Here is an 11,915-nt window from a genome sequence, read left to right as displayed (position 1 = left end):
TGGCTCAGTGGTAGAGTGCTTGCCTTGCATGCATGAGGCCCTGGGTTCGATTCCTCAGCACCACATAAGCAAAAAGAAAAAAGCCAGAAGTAGCGCTGTGGCTCAAGTGGTAGAGCACTAGCCTTGAACTGAAGAGCTGAGGGACAGCGCCCAGGCCCAGAGTTCAGGCCTCACAACCGTACCCAAAAAAAAAACAAAAAACAAAAACATATAATCTAGCTGGGCATCAGTGGCTCACGCCTGTAATCCTAGCTACTCAGGAGGCTGAGATCTGAGAATCACGGTTCAAAGCCAGCCCAGGCAGGAAAAGTCCATGAGACTCTTATCTCCAATAAACCACTGGAAAACCACAAGTGGAGCTGTGGCTCAAGCGGTACAACACTTGTCTTGAGCTGAAGAGTGCAAGGACAGCGCCCAAGCCCAGAGTTCAAGCCCCACAACCAAAAAAAAGAAAAAAAAAAAAACATATAATCTGGTGGAGAAAAGCAATGATATTTTTATTTTCAATCTGCTAAGTGACCCTACAAAAGAAATAGGGCTGATAAAATTATTTCTACAAAGCCAGGTGCTGGTGGTTTAGGCCTATAATCCTAGCCACTCAGAAAGCTGAGACCTGGGGATCACAGAAACCAACCCAGTCAGGCAGGAAAGTGAGACTCTTATCTCTAATCACCAAAAAAAACCTATTTTTAAGCTGGAAGTGGAGCTGTGGCCCAAGTGGTAATGTGCTAGCCTTGACAAAATGATTCAGGGACAGTACCTAGCCTCTGAGGAGTTCAGGCCCCAAGACTGGAACCAAAAAAAAAAATTATTTCTGTAGGGATGAGCTGAAGGGCTTTTGGTTTACCTGAAATAATAATAATAATAATAGTATTTTTTGCTTTTTAGTCATCTAATAAAAGCTATTATTTGAGTATTATTATATGATCATTTATAAAACAATGATTACTTTGGTCCAGTAAGGGTGAAACTTCCCTTCCCGTGTGTCCTTAGAAAGTTTCTTGCCTTTTACACAGTACACTGAATCCTATCACCCAGTGCTACAGGCAACTTTTCCCCTGTATTCTTCTTCTTTATCCTCATTATGTTTTTCCTTTTTGTTAGACATAGCCAACACTAAAGAAAGCAGACATGGTACAATGAGAATCTCTCCTGGAAATCTATATTGCTGATATCATATGTAACCACTGCTAGCTAGCTCTACCTACTTTGTCTTCTCATTAAGTTCTAAGTCTCTAAAGAAAGAGAAAAAAGACCACACACACACACACACACACACACACACACACACACACACACACACACACGATGAAGATAATAATAAACAGCAAGCCTGAGCATAAGGCAAGTTGTGGTGAGAAACTGAACAGAAAAAAAAATCCTTAAACGAACAACTGTGCAACAAGCTTAAGTATGGACCATCTCCAATAAACAGAAAGTAGGTTTTGAATGGAGGTGGTTTCCATTTAAGAAAAGTACTGAGTAGGTTTTGCTTTCCTCTCCTGACAACCAAGCAGACCATAGGTATTAGTGCTGCGAATGACACTGGCCCGGAGGGAAGAGAAACCCCTTTACTTTTATGCTAACTCCAGGATTGGGTTTCAGCTTAAGCCACAGTGTTCCTGGAGAGGAAACCAGGAGGTAGATACCAGGTTAGAAAAACAATGATTTCTTCACTGCTGAGTTCTGTGGTTATTTTATTACTCTACATTTTTCCATACAAACCATATCTCCATTAAATATGCTTATATTAGACTTACTCTCAACTTTCCCAGAGCGATTCCTCGAGCTATATAACACCAATTACAAGAATAAGAAGGCAACAGGTATATCATTCAATGGCAACTAAAACAGTACTTAAAGATGCATCAAACAGATTCTCAGATACCATCTCCCTATTTGTTATAAAAACTCCAATCCCACAAAAACACACCTCTAACCAAGTAATGACTGACCACACTTTTATGTACTCTATATCAATTCAGGTATAGTTGCCAGGATGCACCTAGCCCAAACCTAAGAATCTTCTTTACCAAAAAGAAGAAAACAAAACTTAAGAGGGAAAGAATTGCTCATCAATGCTGACCTTGCTGCTCACTGTCTGCTTCGGTTTTTGAAGAACCAGGTGCAACAGGAAGGGGTCGCGGTGGCCGGGGCTTTGGAGTGGGAGGTGAGATTTTTTTCCTTCCGATATATTCGACATAAGTTCCTGGGAAGTCTCCCCTTTCCCCGGTGGTTTCATTATAGCCGTTTAACCAGCCAATTTCTTCAGGACGGGCTTCCTGCCCATCACTGAATCCAAGGGCTACCAAGGACCCTTTATTCACAGTCAATACGTCACCCAAGTGCAGATCAATGTCTTCTTCTCTCTCTTTCTTGTAGTCATACAGCGCTCTGTACTGGTACCCCTCGGCGCTCATGTTTACAGATCTGTTACCATGCAACAAGTCAAGTCTGGCTGTATACAACAGTCCAAATTTACGTTTTGATGGAAAGCAAATTCAGAGAGTGTGCTAAAATTCCTAATAGGCGTCCAGCAGAGGACGAAGGTTTAAGAGGAGATGGCCATCCGGCTGTCCATCTGTCCTCCATCAATGGTGTGTGTGAAGACAGGCTCCACTCCCTCTGTGTGCCACAGTGCCCCCTGGCTTCCTTCTCAGCAACTTGTCAACTCGCTGCCTGCTGGGTGACTCTCATGGCCAGGCCCAATCCTCTCTGATGCTGTCACACTGTCCATCTGTCTTCTGATTGTACTGCCACACTTCACTCGCAGCTTCACCTAGCAAAGGAAAAACAAGACTTATGAATGAACATCACACTTTGCCATCTGTGAATCTGAATTCCAATTTCCATTCAACAAGTCCTTAATCAACCTGGCAGACACACATGGCTAGTGTGCTATGGCTTGACACAGAGCACAAAAGACTACTAAGACAGTCCCTGCCTTCTAAGAACACTGGGTGGAGATAGGAGGAGGGGTGTGGGCATGTGGCAATGTCCCAGAGAACAACTAGTATACAAGGAACCAAAACATTAGTTAAAGCAGTAACAGAGGCAGACACTAAGCGCCATGAGGTTCAAGTGAAGGAAAGACTGCATCTAATTGCAGGAATCTGAGCACAGAATGGAATGTGTGGCACAATCCCAGGTGCTGCTGTCACAAGATGAATGTTATATTCTGGGAAGAGCTAGGATGGGCCATCTAATCCATCTGAAGCCAAAGGAAGAAGCAGGAGTCTATCCCACTGAAAAGACAGGGAAAGCATGTGTGACTTGATGCACACCGATGATGAGTTTGTGAACAATACACTTCACAGGGGGCAGCACTGAACAGAACAGAAAAAGGGAAGCAACAGAAGAGTTACACTTGAGAATTCCAACCCAAACACAAAGGGTCTGAGGGGTTGGCACACAGAATAGACGTGAGGAAAGCTAAGAAAGGTGCACTGCAGAAAAAATTAAAAAAGGAGAGAAGAGGGAGAAGATGGATGGGAGGGGAGAGAAGGCATGGTGATCTAAGGGCTAAATACTCAGTGATCCAACTGAGGGACATTCAAGGATTAGAGACAATGTGATGTCCCAGAACAGAGGAATCAAGAACAGACTGTGGATGCAGAAGCATCCACACAGGGGAGACTGTGGAATCACCATGGACTTCCTGAGAGGAGATCCCAAGCAAGTGATAAGGATAGCAAAACTAAACTTTCAAGAGTTAAAAAAACAGAGGAGTGAGAGGTTGCTGCTGCAGAGAACCGTAAAGCTGACTAGTAGAGGGAATAGGCTTTCCTTTCCGAAGCGCAGTGAGGGCAGAACAACTGGCAAACCTCCACTCTGCAGTGAGAGTTAGGAGTCAGAGCAAATGGCTTCTTAGACAGCACGCAGACATTGCACTCTGCTTGCTTCTCTGTGTTATCTTTATTATAAGGAGTAAAAACAACCTGAAGGTTTCAGTTAAGCTGGCCACACAATAAAGCAATAAAGACAACAGTCACACAACTTCAGGGTGTTGTATCAAAGAGAGCTTTTATAAATTTTGAAGAGTGAAACACTTTAGAAGTTTAATATTATAGGCCCTCTTCAATGTAGGCATCTTAAGGAGCAAAATCTAATCATAAATTAATTGTTTCATTGTCATTCAGAAGTGTAAAGTATTCAACTTCACAGGGCTAAAGCTTCTTAGCTGTAATGCAATAGCACTCTTAAGAGAGCTGCATATTAAAGGAAGTAAAAACAAATACTGGACATCTTTGTGTAGCAAGAATATTAATTTGAAATTCATCAGAGAAAAAAAAATAATGCCACCAGCAGAGCATAGGAGAAAAAAATAAGCTATATTATACTGAAGAAAGCCTCTCCTTTAGAAAGATCCAGAACCGAATTAAATATTCATTGCATAAATTCACACAAGAATGTAGAACAAGCAAATCTCATTTTTAAGACTGATGTACAAAGGAGACACAGAAGTCTAAAGAACATGGAAATTTGCATATCCCTAAATGCTTGGAAACCAGGCAATATGCCGAAGAATAATTTAATTCCTCCAAATCTGCCTCAACAGTTTTGAAAGCTTTTCCTGTTAGTGTATGGCTGAGTAGAGGGAGAGGAGGGGGAAGGAGAGCCTAAATCAGTAAGATTCTTAACAGAAGGGAGAACAATGATCTCAGCCTGGAGCAACCACCAAGCAGGCCCTGGATAGCAAGCACACCTAGATAGCTAGGTATAGTATGTTTATCTCTCACAAGGGGCACTGCAGTGAGGAAAAGGGTGCGCCCGTGCACGCACGTGTACACAAACGCGCGCGCGCTGGAATTCTGGGCCTCTAGCTCTCATTTGGCTTTTTTACTCAAGGCTTTTGCCCTACATTTAAGCCATGCTTCTAGTTCAACTTTCTTTGGGTTGATTAGAAATAGGAGTCTTCAGGATTTGTCTGTTCCAGTTAGCTTTGAACCATGATCCTCAGATCTCAGCCTAGTAGCTAGGATTATAGGTGTAAGCCACCTGGTGCTCAGCTTCTATTTTCTTTTTAAGATCTAACTGAAAACTGCTTGAATCCATCTGTAGATAAACCTGTAGGAAAACGAAGAGGTATCCAGAAACTGCAAAGACTTCTAGGGCCTTCATACTCTCCCTGGCCTTGCCAGAACTTTACTTTTTCTTTGTAAGAAAATCCGTGAAGAATTGTGGCTCCTCGTTGGACAAAGGAGCCGTACACCTTCTATGACTCAGAGACTGCAGTAGAACATGGTATTCCTGTCTTGTGAGATGCCACAATCACAGCCAGGGAGACTGATGCAAACAGGGGGCAGGTTTAACAATCAAGGTCAGCCATGATTCTGTGTCAGTTAAGTGGTTTTAGGAGCGTGATTATAAAAGAGGGAGAGCAGACAGGACATTTATTTGGGTAGGACTTGATCATGTGGTGCCAAAGTTCAGAGAGACATCTGTAGAGCAAAGGAGGCAGGCATTTCTACTCTCACTGTACCCTGAATGCTCTCTCCTGACTGCCATGCCCATCTGAATGAGTCACTGTTGTTATCACCAAGGTCTTCTGATACTTATGTGTCTATTAACCCATTCAGTCTTCAAGATAACCACAAAAGGCATATACTACCAATTTTCTCACATTACATATGAGGAATTCCAGAGGAGCAAGTTTAGTACCTTAGCTATGATTACATGCAGAAATTGAGAAGTACATCTAAATTCAGATTCTGGCAGCCTAATCCATACAACCTCCACTTCTGCCATTACCAAAACCTACTTCCCCACTCAGCTTGCTGGGATACCCAGGGACAGCCCAGATATGTCAATTGTATTAACAGTGCAGAATCTTGCCTAAGCTGGCTGTCCAGGCAAACCTTGAAGGCCTGCTTTTACTCTCAAGACAGAGTAGGCTTGCTGAGATTATTATTTTGCTCTGTCACCTATCTGAACAAAAACAGGCCATCACAGCTAAGCAACAACCCCAAGTCCAACATCCAGCATGTCAGCCATGCATATTCCTCCCCCCATCCTCTTACCCCCAGACTTTATTTAAATTCATTCTTGCCTAAGAAGTCCATAAAGCAGTGAATGGAAGAACCCTAGGCACACCACTTCTGGAAGGCTGCCCACTTCTGGAATTCTGCCCATTTCTGTTCTATGAGCTTAGCTTCTGCCACCTGTATCCCTCTTGGCATCTGTCCTCTATCCTACCCTAAGCCCCTTACTGCATAATTTCTAACAAGTTAACTCCTCCCCAGGGAGATATACGAAGCTTCAATCCAGAGTTTCGTCTTATCTAAAGGACTGGTAGATTCTTTCCTCTCTCTCTAGTTCTCCCCAGGACTTCAGAAGATCTAGCAGCTTGAGGCATCTGGCAATACCTATGTAACCCTCACATATACAACCTAACTCGAACCTAGCTCTGAGTCTAGGGCAAGTACTCCACCTCAATCCATACATTCCCTTAAAAAAAAAAGTCATTATTTGAAACTCTTTCCAGCTTTCAAATTTCTGAAGACCATAAAAAAAAAATCAAACTGAACCAAGTGAAAATAACCTAGTACACAAAACCAGTTACTATAGCTTCCATTTAAAATAATGGGGCTAGGGTGAATTTCATAGTGTATGTATTTCACCTCCATTAAAATGGGGAGATGGGCTCAACCTGAACTGAAAGTTACAGACATCAAACATCTCAACATTCATTTTCAAAGCAACTAGTTAACTACAGTGCGCTGGTTGCTGTCAAGCTCTAGTCTGAGTGGGTAACCCAGGCAAGCAGAGTCTAGAGCCTACAATCTCTGCTGACAAGGGGGTCAACAGCACATAGCAGGTGACACACTAAGGAGACAGGGCTCTTTGAAAAGCACTCACAGTACTGGATGCCCCTGAGCATAGTAAGAGAGGCAGAGGACTGAACGCAGTCCGCAGACACTCTAGTCATTACAGGGAGGCTGGAGAAAGAGGAAGACAACTAGTAGAACAGATCCTACCCACCTAGAAGAGGCATGATGAGGCTCACTGGTTTGGTTTCAGCATCCTCATAGGGTATCTAAAGAGAGGACAAGAGGAGACAGCCGAAAGTCCCTCTTCTTGTGAAAAAGAAATGCTATTCCTTAAAAGTCCATGGCAAGAAGGATGAACACTGAGCTGCAGACAGAGGCAGCTGCCCTCATCAGTGCCTAAATAATTGTGGGCAAGTCACTTAAACCTCTCCGTATCCGTATTGTGTCTGTGAGACAGACACAATAAGCAGACCTATAGTACCCCTGGTTATTATGCAGACTAAAGGCAATTACACAAAGCACAGCGCTCCATGAGTTACGGCAAGACTTTAGTATAGTTAACAACACTTCAGTGGCTACTATGTGCCAGGCAGAGTTCTTAAAAGTTGTACATGTACCAGCTCACCACCCTGGATACAATTACCATCACCATTTTCTGAAGGGATAGCAAGCAAAGACAAGTTAAATAACATGCCTGAAGCTACAGGGCAAACTGCTACCGCGGCATTACTACTCTTAGTAATAATAGAACTTCTAGTAAGGGTCACATTGAATGTCTCTTGTCATTTCTACAACTCAGATTTAAAACAGAAACAAGCATCTGCCAGGAATTTTCTCTTGCACTACCTTTAAGTTCAGCAAGCCAGTTCTAAATGGATCCTGAAGCTATCTAAAATAAAACACTGCTGTAAATAGCCAGATAAAGCCTGCATGGGGACTTTGTCCAAGTCGTTCTTTCTACCTGAAGTGTGGCTCTGAATAGGTCGGAGTTCCAGAGATCATGGAGGGGCCAGGGAAGTGCATAGGGGCAGTAAGGGAAGAAAGTTGGGGACACCACTTAGCTCCAGAATGGCTTAGTGGCTGGTCCCTGGCATGCTTCAAAAAGAAAAAATAAAATAAAATAAAGCAACCCCCTAGAGGGAATGAAGACACTAAGTCCACAGGGTATAGACCCAGTACAGGCGACTGGAGGTAGGGTGGAAGCAACCCAGGAGGAAGGCTAGCCTAGGGCTAGGTTTAGCCAAGAGCCCATCCAGGAACCTCCGGATTTACCAACTCAACTGTCTAACTGCAGTTGGTTGGTGGAGCCTCCTCACCCTTGAACCAAATAGTCTCCAGGGTGATCATTAACCAGAAAACTATTTTGACTACAGGTGCCTGTGGGTATGTATTTGATTTACTTTACAGGAAAACAATGCTTGCTGAACAAGATCTCCAAAGATGTTTTTTTTAGTAAAGTTCCTTTTGTTTCTTCCAGTAAAGCCTGTACAACAATCATTCTAGGCTTTGAGAGAGACAGAGACGAAGAGACAGAGATCTCTAACCCAAGCTAGGCTGACAAGTTTAAGTAATTACCATCTATTTTTCAGTTCATTTGGGTTAGTATACATGAATTTGCCTTTAATTGCCGCTCTCAGGCAAGTAACTTCAATAAGAGTATTGGCAGAAACATTGGCAAATTATCACACTAGGTTGTAGGCGGACAAGGCTGGGAAAAATGCAATAAATATAAGTGCTTTTAAAAATTAATTACAACCTACACTTTTAATAAAAAAGGTGATATAATTTTATTATGCCGTCTACTGATAACTTTGTAGTTTTCCAGAGTTTCATTAATAAAGAAAATTTCAATCCACCACCCTAAACATTAGAGCAATATGGAAAATCTTATTCAGGAAAGGAATGGACTTTTAACAGTACAAAGTTTGCTTAGATTAAATAGATCTACACTTGAGACTCAAAGACCTTCAAGGAAAGACTTAGATCTTCACAGACCATTAGAACAGAGGGAAATGCGAGTAACTAAACTTGATCATTTATCGAAAGGTATGAAAATGTCACAATAAGTGCATTATTTTGTGCAAGTAATATACATTAATAAAGAATAGTCTCAAAAAATTAATTCAAAAGCCCTCCAAACATCAGCTAAGGTGTATTCGATATTTCCTGAAGACAAGTGTTTCTTACCACCATTTCCACTGTCAAAGCCAAAATGTGGATCGCTACCTACCATTTCCTGTACCACTTCTGGTTCCCAAAAAACACTTCACACTTCAAATATATGAATTTCAAGAAATGGCTAAAGAAAACAACAACCAATGAACGATCAGTTAAATACTTTTAGGCACAGATGATGCAGAACCACAAATGTGAAAGAACACCTTAGTATCATCATTTTTTTAATCAGATAAAACAGCAGCTAACCATGTGTACATTGCAGCGCTCTGTTATGCAACTAGGGAGAAGTCCCAAATCAAGATCAAAGTTAAAAGCAAATTCAGTAACAGTTTGAAGCCAGTATCTCTCTCTCATACACACACACACACACACACACACACACTCACGGTATTTCCACTCTTAAAACTCTAGAGACTCCTAAGGAAAAATAGCATGGCCCTATAGTACCTACCTGCAACAGGTATGAACCAGCAAGAACACTACCCAGTACGTCTGCAAAGCAGGAAGCCTTCCCTTCCACTGGCCTTTACAATTTAAAACTTACCTCTGAAACACCGAACTTTGCAAATGGGGGGGGGGGATCGTAACTTTTTTGGTAATGAGCAAAACACTTGTTTCCCAAAGTTTAAACAATTCTTGTATCTAAAAATACCATCTGCTGACTTTAAGCAGTTCAAGAACAGTATAATCTGTCAAAAAGAGCCGGTGTGGAGTTTTATTTCCTTCTGCAATTATAAAAGCTGCTAGTGGCTCCCCCCCCTCTGGTGCACAAGTCACCTAATAGCCTGATCCAGAAATGACCCTCCAATCCTTCCCTAGCTCATAACCAACCATCTTGAAGGTTGCCAAAACGTGCCACAAGCTAACTGAATATCAAAAGGGATTTCCACATAAAAGTCTAGGTCAGTAAGCTTTGGAAAAAAAAATCCCACTTCACGGCCCAAACTCAAAACTTCTCACTCTTGATAGGACAGACTCTCACACTGTACCCAAAACCCGGAACTGCTTTATCCATTCTTATCTCGCACTATTTGACAAAGACTCAAAGAAGGGGGTGGGGAGAAGAAGAAGAAAATTGCCATGAAATCCCCCCAAATAAAGTTTAAAAAAAAAAAAAACTCACACCGAGACCAATAGCGCCCGCACGCAGCTCCGCCGGGAATTAACGGTGGAAGTGAGACCTTTCCGGTATGCACAGCGCCCCGAAGCTGAACTTCCCCAAATCTTGCGCCTGACACACTCGGCATTCAACACGGAACAGCCATTCCGCGCACATCCTCGCATTCTCAGGCTCGAATTCGGGTTAGCAACATACATTTCGGTACCCGGGTGCCTGTCCAGAGCTTTGGCTGGGTCTTTTGTCTCGGGATCAGCGGGATAGTTTCTGCCCTTGGGAAGGAAGGGAGGGTTAGATCCGCGGCTTCCAAGACCATCCTCCCCCACCCGTCTCCGCTACATTTCAGCTCCGGCTGGCACGCTCGCAGGCTTTCCCCAGCCGGCTCCATATTGCTGGGCAGGTCCCTCCAGTCTCGCCCCGCCATACACGCGCGCGCGCGCGCGCACACACACACACACGCGCGCACACACACACACGCACACACACACGCACACACACAAAGCTAGGTTTCCGGGCGGTGCCGAGACCCCGCTAAATCATGCTTCCAGCAACCTGGCCCGAGCCCGGTCGGGCCCCGGACCCTAACCGCCCCAGGGCGCACTTCCCCCACCCCGGAAGGGGAGGGCGGCAAACTTGGGCCGGCGGGGGCTGGAGTGGAAGCGAGCTCCGGGGACCACCGCCGCCCCGGGGGCCCGGCCTGCAGCTGGAGGGCCGCGGGGGGGGTGGGGGGGGAGACCTGGGTGCTCCTTTCCGTTAAACGCCAAGGCAGCGGGGTCAGGGCGCACTCCTCCTGGGGTGATGGCCCCGGGAAACTGCCGCCGCCAGGCGCAGCCAGGTGGCCCCTCGGAAGCGTGCGGTGCCGGACGCGGGCAGCCAGAGATCCCGGGCAACTCCCCGGGGCGAACACAGCCGGCGGCGTGCACACCGGCTCGGAGGAGGGCCGGGAGCCCCGGGAATGCCGCCGGGTGGCCCGGCGTGGGGAGGGGAGGTGCTAGCGCCTGGGGTCGGGGAGGGGGGTGCAGGGGGGCGGCGCAGGAAGGGGGACGCGGCACCGGCCCGCTTCCCACCCCCCTCTCCCGACTGGGTTCTGCAGAAAGAGAAGCGACTGCCGGTGACAGGAAGCGAGCGGCGTCCGCCGCGCGCACGCACTGCCTCCCCCTCCCGAGCACACACACACACACACCCGGACCCGCCGCCGCCGCCGCCGCCTACCTCCTCCCGCCAGCCGCTTTCCTTCCTCCGCCCGGCCCGTGCAGCCCCGGCCTCCAGAGCTCACGGCTCCCCGCGCGCCTCTGAACTCCGCTCCGGCCCGCGAGCCGCTCCTCGCTGCGAGCTCAGCTCCACGGCTCCAAGGCGCTCGCTCCGCCGCTGCCCTCGCCGCGGCCGTCGCTTCCTCCAAGTCCGCTCCAGCTGCTCCCGACTCTTCGCCGTGCGCCCACAGCTCCTGCGCCCGGCGCGGCCCCGCCTCCCGGGCCGTCACCCCCCCCGGCTCCGCCCTCCAACCAGCGCTCGCGGACACGCCCCTCTCCGCCCGCTCCACGCCCTCGCCTCTGCCACTCACGGCGCCGGCTTCTGCGCCCCGGGGCCGTCCGGGCGGGCGAGTGGAGCTCCGGCCGGGCTGACCCCTCTCGCGGCGCCCGCGCCTTCCGCCCCCTGCCGCGGGGATGCCCGGGGCGGTAGGGCGGCGCGCAGCTTCCCCCCCGCCGCGGAGCGCTCTGGCTTTGCACGCCCGAGGCTAGTCCGACTTGGCTGGGCGTCTCCCGGGTCTGGGGCGGTGGAAGCTGGGGAGGACCCGGGCAAGTTCGAGCCTCCCTGGAAGCCGGCTCTACTGCGTTGCTGCCAATCCCCAA

The 11,915-nt window shown here is 46.7% G+C and overlaps 1 protein-coding gene across 5 annotated transcripts in view; it reads right to left on the bottom strand.

The window, feature by feature from the left end:
* Nucleotides 1–11,493, bottom strand: part of Pik3r1 (phosphoinositide-3-kinase, regulatory subunit 1 (alpha)) — an 81,534-nt gene extending 70,041 nt beyond the window's left edge. Inside the window, exons 1-3 of one of the 5 annotated variants that reach the window (XM_013015885.1) lie at nt 11,278–11,493; nt 10,264–10,337; nt 2,087–2,779 (exon numbers count right to left, since the gene is read on the bottom strand). In XM_013015885.1, the coding sequence (XP_012871339.1) occupies nt 2,087–2,420 (334 nt within the window). In that variant the 5' untranslated portion in view covers nt 2,421–2,779; nt 10,264–10,337; nt 11,278–11,493. The other 4 variants (XM_013015883.1, XM_013015884.1, XM_013015881.1 and 1 more) reach the window with 4 other exon arrangements.
* Between the last annotated feature and the right edge of the window lie 422 nt (nt 11,494–11,915).

The sequence above is a fragment of the Dipodomys ordii genome, unplaced genomic scaffold (genome assembly GCF_000151885.1).
Source record: "Dipodomys ordii isolate 6190 unplaced genomic scaffold, Dord_2.0 Scaffold28, whole genome shotgun sequence".
Lineage (NCBI taxonomy): Eukaryota > Metazoa > Chordata > Mammalia > Rodentia > Heteromyidae > Dipodomys > Dipodomys ordii.
Note: the sequence above shows the minus strand (reverse complement) of the source record. Positions and strands in the feature narration are given on the sequence as shown.